General features: G+C 46.2%; 1 protein-coding gene across 1 annotated transcript in view; it reads left to right on the forward strand.

Moving 5' to 3' along the window:
• LOC147013624 (protein GPR107-like) overlaps positions 1-23,501 on the forward strand; it is a 67,124-nt gene extending 43,623 nt beyond the window's left edge. The window contains exons 13-16 of the mRNA XM_085855605.1: positions 101-150; positions 243-326; positions 14,026-14,147; positions 21,861-23,501. Coding sequence (XP_085711731.1) covers positions 101-150; positions 243-326; positions 14,026-14,147; positions 21,861-21,954 — 350 coding nt within the window. The 3' untranslated portion in view covers positions 21,955-23,501. The remainder of the gene's footprint in view (positions 1-100; positions 151-242; positions 327-14,025; positions 14,148-21,860) is intronic.
• Positions 23,502-25,135: the final 1,634 nt, after the last annotated feature.

Raw genomic sequence — 25,135 nt, forward strand, 5'->3', positions numbered from 1 at the left:
TGGTATTGTCTTTGAGTATATCTAAATTAAATGTGCTAGAAGTCAATCTTCTGAATGCCGATCATTGCCCCCATGTTTATTTATGTATTTTGTCTTTCAGCTGCGATGAACCTTGCAAAACTCAAACTCTTCCGTCATTACTACGTGATGGTAAGACTATGCGCACGTTCACGAGTGAAACACATTTGAACATGTTCATAAATTGTTTTTTGCACTGACATTCTTTTTCTTGTATTTTTCAGATAATCTGTTACATCTATTTCACACGAATCATCGCCATCCTCATAAAGATAACAATTCCTTTCCAATGGCAGTGGTTGTATGAGGTTAGTACCTTTTATAATTGTTCCCCATTCTGCACACATTGATACTCCCCTTTTTATTATTATTATTTTTATTATTATTATATTTTTTTTTGGTATACATCGTCGAGGCTTGTATAAGAGGTAATACACAGAATATATAACAAAGGAAGCGGGAGGCACAAAACAGTAAGGAACAGAGACATGGGTTGGGGTACACGGGGTAAACAAGATGGACACTTCGGGAACTTTCAGGAAGGAAAGCAGGGAATTTAAAGGAAGTTGGTTTGGGTGGATTAATGGAGGTAGAAAAGATCATTGTTTTGGATGGGGGAAGATATGAGATGATGGTAAACAGCTGTTTTTGAAGACCTGGAGGGAAGAGTGGGATTGAAGAGAGTGTGGGAGTTTGTTCTGGAGGTGGGAAAAAAAGAAGAATGAAAGAGTGAAGGTGAGCAGTGATTCTTGATTTTGGTAGTTTTACCAGAAAGTGATTGCTGGCTGACCTTGAGCTCCTTTCGGAAATATAGGGGGGATAGAGCACAGACAGAGCATGGGGAAGGGGGCAAGGCTGGAGAGGAGATTGTAGAAGACAGACCACCGACCAGCCTGCGGTGAGGGAGTGAGAGACCCAAAGACTCGGCTTCATCACAGGAGATACCAATGAATCTATAAAGGCCTTGATTTATTCAGCATGAACTCGAGCTAGGTGTGAGACAGGAGCACCAGCCCAGAATGGAGAACAGTACTCCATCAAACTGTGGATGAAAGCTTTGTATGAGGTTAGGAGCTCAGGTGTGCCAAGGAAGGCCTTTGCACGATGGAGGATGATCAGGCAGCAACTGGCTTTGAAGGCCAGCTTGGAAATGTGACTTTCCCAGAAAAGATCATGTCAGATAGTGGGGGTTTTCCAGACGGTCCTTTCGGAGAGAGAATGGGAGTGTGAGATTTACTCAGTGTTGGAAGACATGTTCCAAGTGTTTGACCAGTTTGTGATTTTATCCTGGTCTGCAGAGCGTGAAGAGGCTACTGCCTGCTGATCTGGGGGATGAAAGGGTGGAGTCATTAGCATAGATATAAAGAGGATTTTCCAGTCGGAGAGATCCTTGATGAAAACCAGAAAAAGCACAGTGCCAAGAACACTGCCTTGAGGAACTCGTACCTGGACAGGAAGAGATGACAGAATTCCTTTAAGAGCCACACGTTGACTGCGACATGACAAGAAGTCTGTGAGCCATGATTGGAGATTGCTGTGGATACCATAATAAGAGTTTTTTTGAGCAATGTGGGGTGCCAGACCGTATGGAAAGCTCACGATATTTCTAGGGAGATGGCTCTGATCTCATGTCTGGCATTGAGGACCTCGATCCCTTGTTGGAAAGCAGAAGAGGCATGTCCAGGGTCGAGTGACCTGGTCTAAATCCAAATTGATGGTCAGAAATGAAGCCATTGGAGAAGAGGAAGGATTTTATTGTCGGAAGCGATGATGGATTCCGTAACCTTGCTGATGATTGGGAGCAGGCTGATTGGTCTGTAGTTGTAGGGATCAGTTTTTGCACCTTTTTATGCAGGGTGGTAATGTTTACTGATTTCCAAGTAGATGATGATCAGATGACCGACCTTGAGCAAATGAGATTGTGAATAGAACAGAGAGAGGGTGAACAAGAGCAGCAGAGGAGGTTTTTATGACACGTGGGCTGATGCCGTCTGGTCGGATTGCAGAATCTGAGTCGAGGTTTAACAGCAAGCTCTCCACCTTTTCAGGTTTAACCACCTTGTCAGGAGAAAAGAACACAGAGTCCAGGAGCTACTCGGTGTGACTGGGTAAGGTGGGTACAGAAAGTGATATGTTTGGGACACAACATTTTGAAGAAAACACAGAGTTTAGGCATTCAGTCTTTTTATGGGCAGTGTCAGCTGTGCAGCCATTTGAGGTAAGGGAATGGGTGGAGGGGGAACATGCACCAGAAACAGACTTACCTAGATGCCACGAGGATTTGAAGGAGGGAACTGGTTTGAGAGTTCAGACATGAGGTTAGAAAGATGTTTTCTGCCTCTCCTGAGGGTAGACACCCTTGTTCTGAGCTTTGTGGAAGGAACTGAGAATGCCTTCAGTTGGATTTGCCTTCCATGAGGCAAAGGCCCGTTGTTTCAGGACAGCAGCCTCACCAGAAGCTTCAGTTTACCATGGGCTGGAGGAAGGGAAGGACAACTGAAGACAAGAGGAGATAAATCTGTGCGAAAGACAGAGCAATTTTCCTTGAAAAAAATTCCTAGAATGAGTTGATATGAGAGACCAGTCTAGAAGTTTGCTGGCTGCTTGTAGTCCCTGGCAGTCGGTCTGAGTGAAATGCCAGACTCGACGGCGCTGAGGTTGCTTAAGAATGGCCAGAGCGATGTACACGTTAACAAGCAAATGAACTAATTGAAGCAGAGAAAGAACAGATATTTGCATGAAAATTGGTCAAAACCAAATCCAGAAGAGATGGAGTACCGTTGACTGAGATCCAGGTCGGGAAGTTGACAGATTGTGTCAGTCCCAATGAGTCGCAGAAGTCCTATGCTGAAGTGCCATGGCAGGTGAGAGAGGTACCCACACCTAGCCAACTGGCATGATGATAATTGCAATCACTACATATGAGGAAGAGAGAGTTTGGATGAGTGGATAGAAGTTTGTCCATGTTTTCGGCGAGTGAGATGTAAATGTTTGGTGGATAGTACAACACACATATATACAAAAGTTGGAGTGGAGGGGAAGCCATAGCCAGAGGTGTTCCTGGGGTGTGGTGGAGTGAGGGCAGTGCATGGAGAGTGAGGAATAGAGTTTTTTTTAATAAAGAGAGCAACTCTGCTGTCAGGACTGAGCTCAGGTCTATCATACCGGAGGAGGGAGTAACCAGGGAGAGATACTATGGAGTCAGAGGTGTCTTGAGGGAGGAAGGTTTCTGTTTCGCAGATTACATCTGGTTTGTCAATGGCAACCTGTATTGAGAGATCTGTCTGGTAAGAGTGAAGGCCCTGGATGTTTGAGGTCCATGCTGTTAAGGAAGAGGGAGGGAAGGAGGCTTTGGGTTCAGCAGAGTGGAGGGGAATGGAAATATGAGGGAGGAGAGGGGTAGGTAGGGTGAGCTGTTGACTGTGTTGGAGATTGCAGAAGAGTGAGGGGAGGCTGGATAAGGAGGAGGACAAAAGGCTCGTTGATGATGTGATGAGGAACAGTGCGGAGTAATAAGGGAGGGGCAGAGGGAAGTAGAAAATTGGAGGAATGAGTTGGAAGAGAGAGGGCTTGGGAACGAGGCAACTTTGTGGATGTGAGGGGGGCAACTTTGAGAAGGGGTAGTGAGGGGGGGATATTTGAAGGGGAGGGGTAGGGAGGGAAAATTGAGGGAAAAAGGTGTGGGCAGCGCTTTTGAGAAAGGTGAGTGGGAAACTTTGAAGGGAAAGAGTGAAGTTTGCTTTGAAGATGGAGGAGGCAGCTGGTTAGAGAGAGAGAGAGGGAGGGGTCATGGCGAAGCTTGGAGAGGGAGGGGGACGATGAGAGCAGGCATGGCCATGGGAGAGGAGGGAGAGAGAGGAATAGGTGGGGAGGGGGAAAGGATGAGACTTGGTAGTGACATGGTGAATATGGGAGTGGGCAGGGTGGAGGAACAAGATTTGTGGGGGTGAAAAGAGGGGTAAGGGGAGGTGTGATGAGAGGAAAGAAAGAATGTTTGAGATGATGAGGAGTGTATTGATTAAGAGAGTGAGATGTCTGTTGGGTTGGAACAGAGCCCACAAATGTTAGAACACCACACAGTTTGGAACATCAGAGGAGGAGCTGTTGGTATAGCAAAGGACAGCAGAGAGGTTCTAAGAGAGGAGGTAGAATGAGGGAAAAGATGGGAGGGGTATGGAGAGGGTATAACAGGTGAGGAGTTAGGAGGGAGAAGACTTAAGGAGGTGGGGTGAATTGGCACTGAAGTTGTCCAAAAAGAACGATTTATGGAATTTGAACAAGCATTGCAGAATGAGATTTTTAAATTTGTAAGTCCAGAGATGCGTTTAAAGATGTTGAAGGGGCTGTCACACCTTGACGATTTAGCCAGCGTATGCCGATTTAAGAAAAATTTGTCTAAGATGCTGGCACACGTCGAATACGTTATGGGTACGTTATGTGTACGTTAAGGCCCGGTCACACCTTGACGTTTTAGCCAGCGATGGCAAGGCATTAAAATGTATGTAAAACGCTGGCTTACGTTGAACTGTTGATGTTTATTTTTAAAGATTCGGACGTATTCATAACGAGTTGGTCTTATGTATAACGCATTGGTAACGGACACAGAACGTTTCGTTGTGTTATAAATAACTTATACCAACGAATGCTGAACCTGTTGTCGGCCTACACAACCGATGCCCAACGATAGTCTAACTTAGGCATAGCGCGTTGCACGCATCGCCGACGATGTCGTGACGTAGCCTATTAAAAGGCTGACGCACAACGATTCGAATCATAACTGCTGTAGAAATGGAAGTGACAACATCGCGGTCACACCTTGGCGATCTTGCCAGCGTATGCCGACCTAAGAAAAATGTGTCTAAAACGTTGGGGCACGTCGAATACGGTATGAGTAAGTTTGGTATACGTGAGTAGAACGCTACACACGTCCACAAAGGCTACTCATAAGCTACTCATAAGTCGAAACACGTCGCGGTAATGTCTTTTTTACGCGAAACTTATTTCTAACTTATGTTTGACGTGCTTTGAACCAATTCTTTACGTAGTCCCAACACACATCGACGTATGTAGACGTATTCTAATGACGTCTTCCGGTCGACAAAAAAAAATAAATGAACGTGTTTCTAGCTTACAACTGCCATATAAAGACGTGTTCCCAGCGGTTTTGGGAATTGGTATATAAAAATGCTGCTCATAAAAGGGGAACCCAACAGTGTTTTCGAGTCCTTTTTGAGTCGATGTCCATGTCAGCAGTAACAGTAACAGTATTAGTATTAGTATTAGTAGTAGTTTGTTCATGTTGGCAGTAGTAGGTGAGTGTGAGGGGGAGGGTGTGGGTTATGATGGATCGTCCTTGCGTTTAACGATTTAAATGATAAACTCAACGATTTAAATGGCTGCATCTCCACGATTGAAAGTAGACGCTTGCGCCCAACAATTGGATTTTTTTTACACTCAACGACTTTTAAACGGAACCACTCAGCTAGTTTCATTGTTTACAATGAACGATTTAAATTGCTGTCACTCGCCTTTGTTTTTTGACGCTGGGGTTTGGAAATTTGAAGCGTTTCTTCTGAACGTGTTAAAACGCTCAAACTCGACTATTTTAAATAGACGCTGCCGATGGACAATTGGAATCATAACCAAGCTAGACATCGAAGTGTGAACATCCTCGTCATGCCGAAGAAAAGTTTGAAGAATGCTGCAAATAAGTGTCCTGGCCGTGGCCGTGGCCGTGGACGCTGACGCAAGGACGATCCATTATACGGACATCTTTCAGCCTATGCGTAACTTAAAAGTAACGTCTGTCGACGTGTGGCAACAATCGCGTAGCGTGCCAACAACACGTTAATCATAGGTTAGAAATAAGTTTCGGGTACGCTAAACATTACCTCGGCATGTCTCAACTTATGATTAACTTAGAAGTAGCATGTGTTGACGTCTGTCAACGATCGCAGACCGTACATACAACTTGTGGCCAGCGTAGCGGAACGTGTGAGTCATACGCCGGCATACGTCGTGAAATTTCAAGCATGAAAAAATTTGAGGACAACCAAAAAGTACAACGTTTAAAGCCAGCGTACAACATCGTATGGCAGTGTTTTTCAGTGTGCTCTCAATGTTATCAAAACTTACCCATAACGTATTCAACGTGTGCCAGCGTTTTAGAAAAAAAATTCAAAAATCGGCATACATTGGCTAAAACGTCAAGGTGTGACCGAGCCTTTAGGTGCACGCTGAAAAACACTACCATCGGTATTACGCTGGTTTAAAACGTTGTACTTTTTGGTTGTTCACAAAATTTTGCATGCTTGAAATTTTACGACGTACTCAGCGTTTGGCTCACACGTTCCGCTACGTGGCCATAAGTTGTAGGCACGTTATGCGATCGTTGACACACATTAATTGTATGTTACGCATAAGTCAAAACATGTAGAGGTAACATTCGCGTACCCAAAACTTATTTCTAACCTATGAGTAAAGGCCCGGTCACACCTTGACGTTTTAGCCAGCGATGGCAACGTATTAAAATGTATGTAAAACGCTGGCTTACGTTGAACTTTTGATGTTTTTTTTTAAAGATTCGGACATATTCATAGCGACTTGGTCTTATGTATAACGCATTGGTAACGGACACAGAACGTTTCGTTGTGTTATAGATAACTTATACCAACGAATGCTGAACCTGTTGTCGGCCTACACAACCGATGCCCAACGATAGTCTAACTTAGGCATAGCGCGTTGCACGCATCGCCGACGATGTCGTGACGTAGCCTATTAAAAGGCTGACGCACAACGATTCGAATCATAACTGCCGTAGAAATGAAAGTGTCAATATCGCGGTCACACCTTGGCGATCTTGCCAGCGTATGCCGACCGAAGAAAAATGTGTCTAAAACGTTGGGGCACGTCAAATACGGTATGAGTAAGTTTGGTATACGTGAGTACAACGCTAAAGTACGCTATCATACGTCGTAGTAAGTAGAGTACGTCAAGAAATTTTAAACATGTTCAAAATTTTACGACGTACTCGGCGTATGACACACGTTCCGCATGCGATGGGGATAAGTTTTACACACGATATGTGGACGCTTACACACGTCCACAAAGGCTACTCATAAGCTACTCATAAGTCGAAACACGTCGCGGTAATGTCTTTTTTACGCGAAACTTATTTCTAACGTATGTTTGACGTGCTTTGAACCAATTCTTTACGTAGTCCCAACACACATCGACGTATGTAGATGTATTCCAATGACGTCTTCCGGTCGACAAAAAAAAATAAATGAACGTGTTTCTAGCTTACAACTGCCATATAAAGATGTGTTCCCAGCGGTTTTGGGAATTAGTATATAAAAATGCTGCTCATAAAAGGGGAACCCAACAGTGTTTTCGAGTCCTTTTTGAGTCGATGTCCATGTCAGCAGTATCAGTATCAGTATTAGTATTAGTATTAGTATTAGTAGTAGTTTGTTCATGTTGGCAGTAGTAGGTGAGTGTGAGGGGGAGGGTGTGGGTTATGATGGATCGTCCTTGCGTCCGCGTGTCCACGATTTAAATGATAAACTCAACGATTTAAATGGCTGCATCTCCACTATTGAAAGTAGACGCTTGCGCTCAACAATTGGATTTTTTTACACTCAACGACTTTTAAACGGTACCACTCAGCTATTTTCATTGTTTACAATGAACGATTTAAATTGCTGTCACTCGCCTTTGTTTTTTGACGCTGGGGTTTGGAAATTTGAAGCGTTTCTTCTGAACGTGTTAAAACGCTCAAACTCGACTATTTTAAATAGACGCTGCTGATGGACAATTGGAATCATAGCCAAGCTAGACATCGAAGTGTGAACATCCTCGTCATGCCGAAGAAAAGTTTGAAGAATGCTGCAAATAAGTGTCCTGGCCGTGGCCGTGGACGCTGACACAAGGACGATCCATTATACCGACGTCTTTCAGCCTATGAGTAACTTAAAAGTAACGTCTGTCAATGTGTGGCAACGATCGCGTAACGTGCCAACAACACGTTAATCATAGGTTAGAAATAAGTTTCGAGTACGCTAAACATTACCTCGGCGTGTCTCAACTTATGAGTAACTTACAAGTAGCATGTGTTGACGTCTGTCAACGATCGCAGACCGTGCATACAACTTGTGGCCAGCGTAGCGGAACGTGTGAGTCATACGCCGGCATACGTCGTGAAATTTCATGCATGAAAAAATTTGAGGACAGCCAAAAAGTACAACGTTTAAAGCCAGCGTACAACAACGTATGGCAGTGTTTTTCAGCGTGCTCTCAATGTTATCAAAACTTACCCATCACGTATTCAACGTGTGCCAGCGTTTTAGAAAAAAAATTCAAAAATCGGCATACGTTGGCTAAAACGTCAAGGTGTGACCGGGCCTTTACATTCGCGTACCCGAAACTTATTTCTAACCTATGAGTAACGTTTTGTAAGCACGCAACACGAACGTTGTTCACACTTCGCAACACGCTACTTGAAAGTTCCTCATACGTCGAAACACATCAAAGTAATGTTTATGGTACCCGTGACTTATTTATAACCTATGAATAACGTGCTTGGGAATTATTACGCTATGCATACGCTAGACTATCGTTGGGCATAGGTTGTGGACGACTAAAACACGATAAACAATCGTTGGTATAACTTATCTATAAGTTATCGAAGCGTTCTGTGTTCATTACTAGTACATTATGCATTTGTCAAAGTCGTTTTTAATACTTTAAAAGTAAAACAAAGAAATATTTTGTAGTGTCGTGGTAGAGATGCTTAGCAGGCAGACACGAGCGGGGGAACAGTCGAGCCCGGCTGTGGTGTACAAGCGCGAGCGCGGGCGTACTTTGCCTGCGGCTCTCCTTTATTACGTACTCAACACACCCACGAGCCGAGGCACTACGGCACCCACTACGACGCCTCAGGCGGCGCGCACTCCTTATATCCCCGGCAGACACGATGATCATGCCGACCACTCCCCCACCATCATGCCCTGCCCCGCAGGCCCGCAGGCTATACCACACTCCTCCCTCCTAAAACCATGATTATTAAATGATCACCATCATAATAAGCATAAGCAGCACGAAATACCACGGTATCAAAGCAGACAAGGTACAAAAGAGAAAACAGCAAAGTATAAAAGCACATCACATCATATAACGTGTGGATGCGAGCGAGTGAAGCAGCAACGGCCAGGTCCCGAAGACTGAGCTGCACAAAGCACCTACCAAACTCTGACCGCGTTACCGATATGAAGCAGCAAGGCGAGAAGCACAGCAGCACTACGCAGCAAAAACGCCCCCAGGCGGCTCATGCTTACATGGCTTTTGGCGAGGTCGCGGCGACCTCCCGAGCAAACCTCCCCCGGCACCATCAAACCCCTCCGGCCCACAATGCGGCACATTTCCCCCAGGCAGACCTGAAGCAGATAAACATTCCGAGGCCGGGAGCCCGCTGTCTGGGAGCCGTGGCGCCAGCGCCAGCCCCGATTGACCTTGGGTGGGGGCGCTGAACAGCGCCGCTGGCTGGATGCAACCAATGCTCCACAACAACCCACGCACCACAATCAGTTGAGATGCCAACGCATGTCCAAACGGCCTTGAGCGAAAACAGAGAGCTGCGCCCCAGGTGCCAGGCACGTCTGACCGTGCCGAATCCAGAGGTGGGGGTAACGCTAAACAGCGCACCAGCCCTGGCTCCGAGTCGATCTCCGAGACCCACACGGCAGTTAGACGGTAGCAACTCCATTCAAACCACACTTTAACCACAGGCTCGTCATAAATCAATACGAACATCATTTGAACCATTGCAAACTAATTTTTCCGTACAGCGCGTTCTTTCGACAAAATCCCTGCACATGACGAAGCAACTACCCGTGGCCTGGGGCAACTGGAGGCTAATAAAACCTCTTTATTTGCCACCACCGCTCCCAAAGCCTCCACATCACATTGACCATACTGCAAAACCCATCGATTGATCTCCGCCAAACCCACTCTCACACAGGAACTGTTGGCATTTATTTCAACAACGTTAAACCGCATCACTAGAGCAAGGAAAAACAAATATGCAATGAACAGCAACCCATAACCCACATCACGAGTCCGTCTCTTGGTTGTTGACTCGATGTTGCAACTCGCGACTTCCTTTAACGCCACGGGCTCACCGCAACCCATTGAAGCTGCCCGAACAACACAGGCGCACCACGCACCATGAACGCAGCCGACGCGCGAGAGCTCATCGCGAGAGCTGGCACGGCTCCCGCTGCTTCCGCACCGCACATCACCGTTGCAGGCAGCAACAAACGGCCGCTCCCGTTGCATCGATGCAGCTCCCGCCGCCAGAACCTCGCCCTCGGGTCTCGACGAAAGCATCGAAGAGAGCACCGGCACACCTGGAGGTACGAACTGGAGATCCAGCCCGAGGTGCGCCAGCCAGTCCCGACCCAAAAGGACGGGCCCCTCCCCTCGCACCACAAACACCGTGAGTAGGGCGCTTCGACCGCGGTAGAGCACCGAGACGTCGGGCGCCGCAAGCGGCACAATCGCTTCGCCGGTGTACGTGCGCGATGCGAGGGCAGCACGAGTGGACTCAACTCGACACCCGATCAGTGTCCTGCTCACTCCGACCTCCCCTGGCATCGGCCCTGTCACTATCGGACCAACTGAAACCAGGCTCAACATGGGTAGCAGCATCAGTGCCCCGGTCATCTCAACCTCCCCTGCCACTGATCTTGTCACCTCCGGACCAATTGGAAGCAGGTCTAACACCGGCAGCATCTCCTGCTCCGGGTCGCTGGAATCTCCGTGCCCAGGCTGCAAAACTCGACCCGGGGCGTTACCGTGCACGCCATGCACCGAACACCATACCGGCAGTAGGTCTTGACCCGGGACGGAAGGACCGCTTCGCACACCGCCATCTATGACTGTAATGATGGGCGATGACTCTCGGCACACACACCGTAGACGTCCTCGAGTGCTCAGACCGCCGTCCGAGTGATTGCATTGCAACGCTCGCCCACGACCCGCGTCGCAGACCGTGCGCGCCTGGCACACCGCGCTGACCTCCGGATCATCTGCTGCGCACCGACCATCGAGACCCCGGACATTCCTCAGAGCCTGCGCGACGTCCAACGCCGCGCCCGTGCCGAAGTGCGTGTCCTCGTTCTTTAGCCGTGGCCTTGCAGAAATCATTCCCCCGATTTGTCGTGCCTCAATAAAACGAACACTGAGCGCGGCCGTTGCCCACTCGACGTGGCCGAAGTCGACTCCGACGAAGGCGGGCACGCGTTCGTGCACCGTGCCCCGATTTCCTGTCATGCCTGAGCTGGCCGCGCTGGCGAGCCTCCTGGCTCCGGAGCCTGTGCGCGCGGCGAGCGAACCCGCGACACGCTCTTCGCGATGCGTACTCCTCCGGAACCTCGAACTGCGCGAGGTGCGCTGAGTTACTCGCTGCCACTCCGAACCCAGCCACCACCCTGCACACGCCGATCCCATCCTCGTCAGCCAACTGTAGTGTCGTGGTAGAGATGCTTAGCAGGCAGACACGAGCGGGAGAACAGTCGAGCCCGGCTGTGGTGTACAAGCGCGAGCGCGGGCGTACTTTGCCCGCGGCTCTCCTTTATTACGTACTCAACACACCCACGAGCCGAGGCACTACGGCACCCACTACGACGCCTCAGGCGGCGCGCACTCCTTATATCCCCGGCAGACACGATGATCATGCCGACCACTCCCCCACCATCATGCCCTGCCCCGCAGGCCCGCAGGCTATACCACATATTTCATCGTGGGAATGAGGAAAAAAAATTAGCTGAAAAGAACATCGAACAATGGTGCAAAGTAATCTCCTTCCTATTCGTGGACGATAAGAGGATCCATAATCACCCACAACCTCCCCATCACGCTCGCATACTACTACTGACATAGGCATACTACTACTACCAATGCTACTACTACAACTACTACTACTATTACTACTGTCACGCACACCAACTACTACTAATAGTATTACTACTACTGATACTACTGGCATTGACATCTACTCAACATGGAGTCTGGAACAATGATGGGTTCCTCGTGTGAAGCCCATTTGTATATACCAATTCCCCTTAACGCTGCCAATACGCCATTACACGGTAGATGTAAGTTAGAAACACGTTCAGTAAGTGCTGTGGTCGTCCGGAAGACGTCACTCTAATTCGTCTACATATGACAATGTGCGTTTTAGATACGTTACAAATAGGTTCATAGCATGTTACTCAAAGGTTAGAAGCACGTTATACTTAGGTTCAAAGCATGCTTCACATAGGTTAAACGCACGTTACTCATAGGTTCATAGCACGCTAGTCATTGGTTCAAGGCAAGTTACAAATAGGTTCAACGCACGTTAAACATAGGTTCAGAGCACGTTACTCATAGGTTAAAAGGACGTTACCCATTGGTTGAAAATTAGGTTGCGGGTATGTTAAATATTACCTTGACTTGTTTCGACTTATGAGTAACCTACAAGTAAGGTGTGTCCGTCGTGTGTAAACGATCGCGGAGCGTGCCAGGAACATATGGCAACGTCTGCGGAACGTGTGAGCCATACGCCGAGTACGTCGTAAAATTTTCAGCATGCTTGAAATTTCACGACGTATTACATGTACCACGTAATATGACAGCGTACTTCATTGTTTTCCAGCCTACTCTTAACGTATACACAACTTACCTATACCGTATTTGACGTGCGCCTAGCGTTTTTGACACATTTTTCAAAGGCCGGCATACGCTGGCAAAATCGTCAAGGTGTGACTGCAATGTTGACACTTCAAATTCTCAGGCGGTTATGATTTAAATCGGCGTGCGGCAGGTTCTTAACAGGCTACGCCACGAGTTTGCCGGCGATACGTTTAGCGCGCTATGCGTAAGTTAAACTATCGTTGGGCATAGGTTGTGAACGCCGACAACAAGCTAAGCATTCGTTGGTAAAAGTTATCAATAACACAACGAAACGTTCTGTGCCCGTTACTAATATGTTATGCATACGACCAACACGTTATGAATACGCCCAAAACTTAAAAAAAAACATCAAAATTTCAGCGTACGCCAACGTTTTACATACATTTTTATACGTTGCCATTGCTGGCTAAAACGTCAAGGTGTGACAGGGCCCTTAGGAGAGGGGTGGAATAAAGTTGAGTTCAGAGAATGGAGAAAGGAAACGTTGTAACAGTTGGAATTTTTAAGACATGGGATCCATGAAAGATGGAATTGAACTCAGGCTTTTGAGCAAGAAAAAGAACAGTGTATTACAATATAATAAAGAATTCCACACTTCATTTTGACATCTTTATTTACTCACTTTTTTGATAGTGGGTTGGCCTGTTCATGTTTGTATCTTATTCCTGTTTCTTAGTGTGAGGAAACCAGGTTCAAATACCATATATCATGTGTTTGTCCATTGTCTTTGTCCTGCATTTTGATGGATTAGCTCCACCGTAGGCCTTGATCTGTTCTGTTATTGCATATGGCAGCTTTGGCTGCCGGATAGCTATCATTTCTTGGAGCGTGGCTGTGCCAAAGCAATTTTGCAGCATGGGTTATGTTTGGTGGTTTGTCATTGGTTTCCCAGCAGTCAGTCATGGCAGGAATTTGTAATTTGTTCAGGATGCTGGCGATAGCTCGCCTACTCTTCGCGAAGGATGCTGTGGAGTCTTTAACGCCCACTTACCAATGCCAGTAGACGGGATGCCCAATTTAATGTCCATGCAAACACATGTTGATGAACCATCCTGCCTGTGAAACGCAAGGATGACAGTTTATAGTTTTTGGGATTCAAACCCAGGTTAGGCAGCTCAGAGAAGAGTGTGCGTACCCACTAGGCTACACTGCTGGCCCCTGTATGCCTTAACTCAAGATTTCAATGTAAAAATAAAACTATTCAAGCTTTAGCTCAACATGTGGGGAAGCACAAATATCTTCCAATGGTTTACAGTGTCTCCATTCTTACAGTGTCTCCATGAAGGAGCCACATTGCTCTTCTTCGTTGTGACGGGATACAAATTTCGACCGTTGTCAGACAACCCATACCTTCGGCTCCCAACAGATGAGGATGATACTGATGAGGAGGAAATGTAAGTTGCAATTTCATTTTTGTTCCACGTGATGTTTGCTAACCAGTCTCATATCAGGTAAAGGTGATACAAACACAAAGCTGCCCTTGTTGTCACACTGTATTTTACCATTTTTCTGTCTGTCTGTTCTCTTATCATATGCAGTGCCTTCAAAAAGTATTTACACACCTCAACTTCTGTCACATTTTGTTGTTACATCCTGAATTTAAAACAGGTTAAATAAAATAAAAACTTTTTACTGATCGACACAAAATACCCCATAACGACAAAGTCAAAACATGTTTTCAGAATTTTTTGCAAATTTATTGAAAATGTAAATCTAAAATATCTAATTTACAAAAGTATTCAACTTCCTAAGTCTGTACTTTGTCTAAATGCCTTTGGTAGTGATAACAGCTTTGAGTCTTCTTGGGTATGTCTGTATCAGTTCTGTACATCTGGATTTGGGGATTTTCTTCCATTCTTCCTTACAGATTTGCTCAAGCTCTGTCAAGTTGGATGGTGAACAGCAATCTTCAAGTCTTTCCACAGATTCTTAATGGGATTCAAGTCAGGCATTTGGCTGGGCCACTCAAGGGCTTACATTCTTGTTCTGAAGCAATTCCAGTGTTGCTTCAGTTGTGTGATTGGGGTCATTGTCCTATTGGAACGTAAATCTTCACCACAGTCGAAGATCTTTTGCACTCTGAAGCAGGTTCTCTTCAAGGATTTCCTTGTATTTGGCTCCATTCATTGTTCCCTCTATCCTCACAAGTTCCCCAGTCCCTGCTGCTGAAAAGCATCCCCATAGCATGATGGTTCAGGGTAGGGATGATGTTAGATGGGTGATGAGCTGTGCTCGGTTTCCGCCAGATGTAGCGCTTTGCATTCAGGCCAAAGAGTTAACTTTTCATTTCATCAGATCACAGAATCTTTTTCCTCTTGCTTTCAGTATTTCACGTGCCATTTTGCAGACTCCAGGTGTGCCGTCATGTGCTTTTTTTTCTCAGTTGTGGCTTCTGTCTGACCACTCTCCCATAAAGCCTCGATTTGTGAAGTGCTACAGAGATTGTTGTCCTTCCGGCAGGTTCTCCCATCTCAGCCAAGGTAAACTCCGTAGTTCTGTCAGAGTGGGTTATTGGTCACCTCCCCGACAAAGGTCCTTCTTGCCTGGTTGCTCAGTTTGGTCGGACGGCCAGCTCTAGGTAGAGTCTTGGTCGTTTCATATTCTTTCCATTTCCTAATGATGGAGCTCACTGTGGTCTTGGGAAGTTTCAACACGAGAAACTGTTTTATTCCCTTCCCCAGATCTATGCCTCATCACAATTCCATCTCAGAGTTCTACAGACAGTTCCTTGGACATCGTGGTGGAGTTTCTGCTCTGACATGTACTGTCAAATGTGGGACCTTGTATAGAAAGGTGTTTCTTTCTCAATCATGTCCAATCAATTGAATTGGCCATAGGTGGACTCCAATGAAGTTGTTGGGACATCTCAAGGATTAACAAAGGAAATTGGATATACCTGAGCTCAACTTGTAGTGTCATAGTAAAGTGGTTGAACACTTATTGATGCAACACATTTCAGATTTACATTAATTTGTAAAAAAATTCCAAAAACATGTTTTCACTTTTGTCATTATCGGGTATTTTGTGTGGATCGGATCGGACAAAAAAATTAATAAAATCCATTTTAAATTCAGGATGTAACAACAAAATGTGACAAAAGTCAAGGGATGTAAATACTTCCTGAAGGCACTGTACATCTTGAGAACAGAACATGTTCGGACCACCAAGCTTGGTCTGGATAGTGTAGGCCCAATGGGAGGTTGATGATAGAAAAAAAAAGAAGTTATCTGTTTTCATAGATTTTGAGATTTAAGGGGAGGTTTAGAATAGGAGGAATGGTAATCTATTTAACCAATTTAATTGATTGTGACAAAACTTTTCAAAGATAGTGTCAACCCAATGGAGAGCAGAAGAAAGATGGTGGAGGTTTTAGTTAGGGGGTAGTGCTTAGTTGGGTTTGTTGTCTTCAGAAAACTGGGGGTATAGCACGTCGACACCCCCACCCCATTACCCCCCCCCCCCCGAGTGGTTGGCATCTGTATCACTTTTTCCTTTTCGAGAATACATGTATGTTTACATCATGCTGAATAACCTTTATATTACCCTCACTGCCTTGTCCATTCTTCATCTCTTGTCCACTTGGAATCACTTCCTTCTGCTTGTGTTGATCAGTTTTACCCCACATCCAGCATCAACCACCCTGGTTTTTACCCCACCTCCAGCATCAACCATCATGGTTTTTACCCCACCTCCAGCATCAACCATCATGGTTTTTACCCCACCTCCAGCATCAACCATCATGGTTTTTACCCCACCTCCAGCATCAACCATCATGGTTTTTACCCAACATCCAGCATCAACCACCATGGTTTTTACCCCACATCCAGCATCAACCATCCTGGTTTTTACCCAACATCCAGCATCAACCACCCTGGTTTTTACCCAACATCCAGCATCAACTACCCTGGTTTTTACCCCACCTCCAGCATCAACCATCATGGTTTTTACCCCACATCCAGCATCAACCATCCTGGTTTTTACCCCACATCCAGCATCAACCACCATGGTTTTTACCCCACATCCAGCATCAACCATCCTGGTTTTTACCCAACATCCAGCATCAACCACCCTGGTTTTTACCCAACATCCAGCATCAACTACCCTGGTTTTTACCCCACCTCCAGCATCAACCATCATGGTTTTTACCCCACATCCAGCATCAACCATCCTGGTTTTTACCCCACATCCAGCATCAACCATCCTGGTTTTTACCCAACATCCAGCATCAACCACCCTGGTTTTTACCCCACCTCCAGCATCAACCATCATGGTTTTTACCCCACATCCAGCATCAACCATCCTGGTTTTACCCCACATCCAGCATCAACCACCCTAGTTTTTACCCCACCTCCAGCATCAACCATCATGGTTTTTACCCACATCCAGCATCAACCATCCTGGTTTTTACCCCACATCCAGCATCAACCACCCTGGTTTTTACCCCACCTCCAGCATCAACCATCATGGTTTTTACCCCACATCCAGCATCAACCATCCTGGTTTTACCCCACATCCAGCATCAACCATCCTGGTTTTACCCCACATCCAGCATCAACCACCCTAGTTTTTACCCCACCTCCAGCATCAACCATCATGGTTTTTACCCACATCCAGCATCAACCATCCTGGTTTTTACCCCACATCCAGCATCAACCACCCTGGTTTTTACCCCAACTCCAGCATCAACCATCATGGTTTTTACCCCACATCCAGCATCAACCATCCTGGTTTTTACCCCACATCCAGCATCAACCATCATGGTTTTTACCCCACCTCCAGCATCAACCATCCTGGTTTTACCCCACATCCAGCATCAACCACCCTGGTTTTTACCCCACCTCCAGCATCAACCATCATGGTTTTTACCCCACCTCCAGCATCAACCATCCTGGTTTTTACCCCACATCCAGCATCAACTACCCTGGTTTTTACCCCACCTCCAGCATCAACCATCATGGTTTTTACCCCACATCCAGCATCAACCATCCTGGTTTTTACCCCACATCCAGCATCAACCATCCTGGTTTTTACCCCACATCCAGCATCAACCATCCTGGTTTTTACCCCACATCCAGCATCAACCATCCTGGTTTTTACCCAACATCCAGCATCAACCATCCTGGTTTTTACCCCACATCCAGCATCAACCATCCTGGTTTTTACCCCACATCTAGCATCAACCACCATGGTTTTTACCCCACATCTAGCATCAACCACCCTGGTTTTTACTCCACCTCCAACATTAACCACCCTCGTTTTTACCCAACATCCAGCATCAACCAGCCTGGTTTTTACCCCACCTATAGCATCAACCATCCTGGTTTTTACCCAACATCCAGCATCAACCACCCTGGTTTTTACCCCACCTCCAGCATCAACCATCATGGTTTTTACCCCACATCCAGCATCAACCATCCTGGTTTTACCCCACATCCAGCATCAACCACCCTGGTTTTTACCCCACCTCCAGCATCAACCATCATGGTTTTTACCCCACATCCAGCATCAACCATCCTGGTTTTTACTCCACATCCAGCATCAACCACCCTGGTTTTTACCCCACCTCCAGCATCAACCATCATGGTTTTTACCCCACATCCAGCATCAACCATCCTGGTTTTACCCCACCTCCAGCATCAACCATCCTGGTTTTACCCCACATCCAGCATCAACCACCTTGGTTTTTACCCCACATCCAGCATCAACCATCCTGGTTTTTACCCCACATCCAGCATCAACCACCCTGGTTTTTACTCCACCTCCAACATTAACCACCCTCGTTTTTACCCAACATCCAGCATCAACCATCCTGGTTTTTACCCAACATCCAGCATCAACCATCCTGGTTTTTACCCAACATCCAGCATCAACCATCCTGGTTTTTACCCAACATCCAGCATCAACCATCCTGGTTTTTACCCCAAATCCAGCATCAACCATCCTGGTTTTTACCCCACATCTAGCATAAACCAGCCTGGTTTTTACCCCACCTCAAGCATCAACCACCCTGGTTTTTACCCCACCTCCAACATTAACCACCCTCGTTTTTACCCAACATCCAGGCATCAACCATCCTGGTTTTTACCCCACATCCAGCGTCAACCACCCTGGTTTTTACCCCACATCCAGCATCAACCACCATGGTTTTTACCCCACCTCAAGCATCAACCACCATGGTTTTTACCCCACCTCCAACATCAACCACCCTCGTTTTTACCCCACCTCCAGCATCAACCACCCTAGTTTTTACTCCACCTCCAGCATCAACCACCTTGGTTTTTACCCCAAATCCAGCATCAACCATCCTGGTTTTTACCCCACATCTAGCATAAACCAGCCTGGTTTTTACCCCACCTCAAGCATCAACCACCCTGGTTTTTACCCCACCTCCAACATTAACCACCCTCGTTTTTACCCAACATCCAGGCATCAACCATCCTGGTTTTTACCCCACATCCAGCGTCAACCACCCTGGTTTTTACCCCACATCCAGCATCAACCACCATGGTTTTTACCCCACCTCAAGCATCAACCACCCTGGTTTTTACCCCACCTCCAACATCAACCACCCTCGTTTTTACCCCACCTCCAGCATCAACCACCCTAGTTTTTACTCCACCTCCAGCATCAACCACCTTGGTTTTTACCCCACATCCAGCATCAACCACCCTGGTTTTTTACCCCACCCTGGTTTTAACCCCACCTCCAGCATCAACCACCCTGGTTTTTACCCCACATCCAGCATCAACCACCCTGGTTTTTACCCCACCTCCTGCATCAACCCTCCTGGTTTTACTCCACATCCAGCATCAACCACCCTGGTTTTTACCCCACTTCCAGCATCAACCATCCTGGTTTTTACCCCACATCCAGCATCAACCATCCTGGTTTTTACCCCACTTCCAGCATCAACCATCCTGGTTTTTACCCCACATCCAGCATCAACCACCCTGGTTTTTACCCCACCTCCAGCATCAACCACCCTAGTTTTTACTCCACCTCCAGCATCAACCACCTTGGTTTTTACCCCACATCCAGCATCAACCACCCTGGTTTTTTACCCCACCCTGGTTTTAACCCCACCTCCAGCATCAACCACCCTGGTTTTTACCCCACATCCAGCATCAACCACCCTGGTTTTTACCCCACCTCCAGCATCAACCATCCTGGTTTTACTCCACATCCAGCATCAACCATCCTGGTTTTTACCCCACTTCCAGCATCAACCATCCTGGTTTTTACCCCACTTCCAGCATCAACCATCCTGGTTTTTACCCCACTTTCTGCATCAACCATCCTGGTTTTTACCCCACTTCCAGCATCAACCATCCTGGTTTTTACCCCACATCCAGCATCAACCATCCTTGTTTTTACCCCACATCCAGCATCAACCATCCTTGTTTTTACCCCACATCCAGCATCAACCATCCTGGTTTTTACCCCACATCCAGCATCAACCACCATGGTTTTTACCCCACCTTTAGCATCAACCACCCTGGTTTTTACCCAACATCCAGCATCAACCACCCTGGTTTTTACCCAACATCCAGCATCAACCATCCTGGTTTTTACCCCACATCCAGCATCAACCATCGTGGTTTTTACCCAACATCCAGCATCAACCATCCTGGTTTTTACCCCACATCCAGCATCAACCACCCTGGTTTTTTACCCCACCCTGGTTTTAACCCCACCTCCAGCATCAACCACCCTGGTTTTTACCCCACATCCAGCATCAACCACCCTAGTTTTTACCCCACATCCAGCATCAACCATCCTGGTTTTTACCCCACCTCCAGCATCAACCATCCTGGTTTTACCCCACCTCTAGCATCAACCACCCTGGTTTTTACCCCACCTCCATCATCAACCATCCTGGTTTTTACTCCACATCCAGCAATAATTATCCTGGTTTTGTCCCACATCCAGCAATAACCATCCTGCACGTTTTATCACACACCCTGCCTTTACCACCTCCTCTCTCAATTCCCCATCCAGCCTCTGCCACCATGCTATCCTCCCCTCCCCCCCCCCCGCACAATACACACCCTGGCTGCGGCTTCCATGACACTTATCAAGCTATCTTCACCCTACACGAGCCACGTCGTTCATTTCAAAAAAAGATTGTGCAATCAAGTGGTTGTTTATGAAAGAGCATGAAATGTCTCCGGTGGATTTTAGGACCGAGGCATCTCTGGATCGTGAATTTTATTTGCAGGAAGCTGTCCCCAATTTTATCTTTCCAAGATTTGTCGACATTCAAAAGATTCAAAGATTACTGATTGATTTGGGCAGTTCACTTACTGAGTGTGTTGTGATTAGTTGGTGGAAACTGCACCCAATGAGTTTGAAGTGGGATCTATTTAGGACTTGAGCACGTTATCTCTAAAAGTTGTGGACAGGTTCGGACGAAACTTGGTGGACAAGTTGGATGTGTGACAAGGACGAATTGATCAGATTTTCGTGAAGATCTGGATTCAGATCCATTCATTTTTTTAAAGTGATTATTCACCATTGAGAGACGGGGGACAAAAACGATATGTAGCATGACACTCAAAATGTGAACGGGTTCTGACAAAACTCAGTAGATGAGTTGGATAGATGACGAGAACAAGGCGCTTAGATTTTGGTTAAGGTCCGGATCCAGATTCCGCCTATCAGTGGGATACAAACTGTAATCTGTTCAGCCTGGTGGAGGTACGCGCAGAGTGCCATTGGAGTTTAGAATGTTTCTGTAACAGCATTGACCTGTTATTATACATGCCCTCGTTCACACAATACGAACCTGTGGGTATGCACACGATGCGTCTGAATTATTCCCAGTTGTACAAATTCCGTGCCAAACACAAGGTGCGAAGTTTCTACGCGATATGCACTTGTGTGTGAAATATCTTTTCAACTGAGCTTCATTTCACCCTCCATAAATATTCATTTCTCGAAATTGTACGTTTTTGTTTTATTGCAACAACTAATGTTTATCCTTATTTTGAACAACCTTTTTTGTTATTTTATACCATTGAGCTGTACGATAGCTACAGGCCTGTACTTGTACTCGTATGCAAGTCCTCCTCGGTCGCTGTGTTCTCCCCTTCACCCTCCCTCTGCAGACTCACTGAATCTGGAGTTTTCTCTGGTGTGAAAAAGGTGAATCAGACAGCAGGAAGTGACATTTCTTATCGTCAAGATCAAAGCATGGTTTAACACTTACCTCCACACCCCCCCACCCCCCCCCCACTCCCCAGACTCCATCACACAACTCTTCTTGCCTTCCTCTTATTCCTTCCAAATTGCACCTTATTCTACCTTCCCAATCCACTTCGTTTCAGTATTTCTGTGTGCTCGTTGTTTTGTTTGAGCGTCAAATTCAGCGATGTACATAATTTTAAAAAATTTTTGCCATCCTTTGTATCTTGTCTCAGCTTTCTCCAACCCTGCTGTCTCATGTATGTTTGTGTCCCCCTCCCCTCCCCTCCCCCGCTCTCTATTTGGATGATTTATTTAATTTGCTATATTTCCTTACTGAGGGCCATGTTTTGACCATAAAAATGATAATCTCCATGGAAATGGAAATGGTCTCTTTTTCACCGTAAAAGCTATTGAGCTGGATGTAGTGCGTTTGACAAATGTTGAACACACATGTTGCTTTAGTCCCATAATCTAAACATGATACAGTTTCACCATCCAACAATGAGAATAACAAAACCTGTCGAGTGACACGGTGGATTTTCAACCTTTCGGTAAAACGATACCGTTCGCGATAGATTCCACATCAATGGTTCAAAAAGAAACTTCACATCTCATGAGACCAGATATTCAGCTGAACTTGCTTGTAAAAGAGCTATCTGAAGGTGGACTTCACCCGCCCCCCCCCATCCACCCACCCTCACCTTAACCACCTTGAAAGAGCACATCCCTCTCTTATATGCACACAATTTCCAAAATCGTTCAACTTGTAAGTATGTGGAATGTTTTGAACACAGGTGGTGAGGGGACGGGACTATGCACGGTCATTCCAACGTTTGTTTACACAATTGCAGGCCCCAGGCCCATGTGTATATTGCATGCTATCTGTGCATATGTAGAACATGTGCATGCAATAGCACTTTCCATGGATACTGTTCAAACGGCTGCAGCTATAATTAACAACAAAAGCTATGGTTCACAGGTTGTCATGGAAGCTTGAACTGTTAAAAGTTTGATTGTGGTTAAAAAAAAATTCATTGGGTTTGAAAATTTAAGTTGAACCCCCAAAACACACACACACACACACACACACACACACACACACACACACACACACACACACACACACACACACACACACACACACACACACACACACACACACACACACCACCTGCCCAATCTTTGTTTCACTCTGGATCTTCTGAAGGATGTTTATGTTGGGTGGATTTTCGTTTCCTATGAGGTTGACACGTTTGTATATTTGCCATTGTTTTGCATATTTACGGTATTATCTCACACATTACTCTCAAAACACTTGTTCACACATTCTCCACGTTGGTAAAGCTTTAATCTCCAGCATTGCTTGGACAGCTTGTAGCCCGAAAGTTGTCCAAGAAACTAAAAACCAAATTGTTATGTTTGGATGTATCCGCTGTACTAATTTTTGTGGATTGAGCATGCGTGACGTACAGGCTCGATCCAGTACCCTGGTTGCCTCTGACATGCCCTGCAGTTCCTGCTTTCTTTATAAATAAATGGAAAATGTCTTCCTTGTCACACTGTCTTGTGGTCCATCTACTCATTTTAGTCCAGTTGTTGTGGAAGTTTAATGTCTCACAATGTGTTTGGTTTCGTTCATTTGCAGTTTGCGTAGATCACATTGCCAGAGAGTGAAAAAACGTGTCGCTATGTTTGTTAGATTGTTTGTTTGTTTTTCAAGGGGCAGATGGAATTTCACCTGGGGCAAGGGGGGATGAGGAGACGTCACCCTTAACAAATGGAAAGAGGGAAGGGTCAGCTGCATTCGGAAAAGGGTGAGCGGGATGTTCAGGGGATTAGCGGGACGTGCAGGGGGATGAGTGGAACATGCACGGGGATGAGAAGGACACACAGATGCACCTCAACACCATTCCTACCTGGAAACATCCTACGGCTGTTCAAAATGTTCAAACGATGAGATGCTGTACTACAGTGCAAGGTACTTGGGTACGTATCAGCATTTTTCAATGTAGTGGACCCTAACTTCAATGCATTTGTTACAGTGGACCTTCAAACTGTCTGTGCCTATAAAATATAAGTGTTAACACTGCTCCTTCAGCCACATCGTGGTTGCTTCAAGTCAGTTGGTTGATAATCATCGGTAACCACACTGTTGTAACTTATAATGTTAGAATACATTGATCTCAACAATGCTGTTGTTTTTTTGTTTTTTCTCTCTCTCTCTCGCTCTCGCTCTCGCTCTCGCTCTCGCTCTCGCTCTCGCTCTCGCTCTCGCTCTCACTCTCTCTCTCGCTCCTGGCCGTGTGGTACTTTGGATGTGGTGTCACGGTGGCTACGTGGTTCATTTGAGGCTGTGAGCTGCTCTGTTTGTTGACCCTTCTATCCCTCTTCACATCAGTTTTTTCATCTTTCTTTTTGCCCAATTTTTTGGTTTGCTGCACGTCATTACTCTCTGTTCGGGCCCCCACCATTCTGTTTCCAACAGACTCGACACCCCCCGCCCTCCCCTCTCATCCCCTTCCCTTCTCTCCCATCTTGTTCCCTTCCCTCCTCCCTCCCTCTCCTCCAAATCCCCTTTACTCATCTCTTTCTTGGCGATCAACCCAATCTCTGAGCGAGCTCTCAGTAAAAGGTGAGGGTTTTATCGGCACCCTGACGGGTTGTCGTGTCTTCTCATCAGTTTATTTGAGTTGTGCCTTACTGCATCGGTTTCTCATCGCCATAACAAACGCCAAGTGGCGTTTTCTGTCTTGCAGAAAGCGCTATCTCTTTTTTTTCCCCATAACTAGGCAGAGCCTGGGGGAAAGGTTAATGTAAAAAATGTTGGCATATTCCCGGTACACGACCTTCCAGGCCTTTACACGGAAACATGGTGTGGTCTGTGTTCCTCCTAACGAGGTCAGTGTGGAAGACATCGTTATCTCGATTGGTAACATTATCGGGCTCGAAAAAAATCCGTGCAGCTTCACAAATGAACAAACTAACAGCTTGGTGGTATTCGTAGCTGAATTGCAGTTAGTGCATGAAATCATCGCGTCTGGGTTGTCTACCGAAAATGGACGCTTTGTCCTAGCTTCCACACTTGACATTCCAGCCGTGAAAGTGCTGTTATCTAATGTTCCACCATTCATTCGGAATGAATCTGTTTTAACTAAGCTATCTCGGTTTGGTACAGTAGTGTCCGAGATCACAATGT

Source organism: Eptatretus burgeri, chromosome 14 (genome assembly GCF_056783735.1).
Source record: "Eptatretus burgeri isolate ZD-2024b chromosome 14, Ebu_testis_v1, whole genome shotgun sequence".
NCBI lineage: Eukaryota > Metazoa > Chordata > Myxini > Myxiniformes > Myxinidae > Eptatretus > Eptatretus burgeri.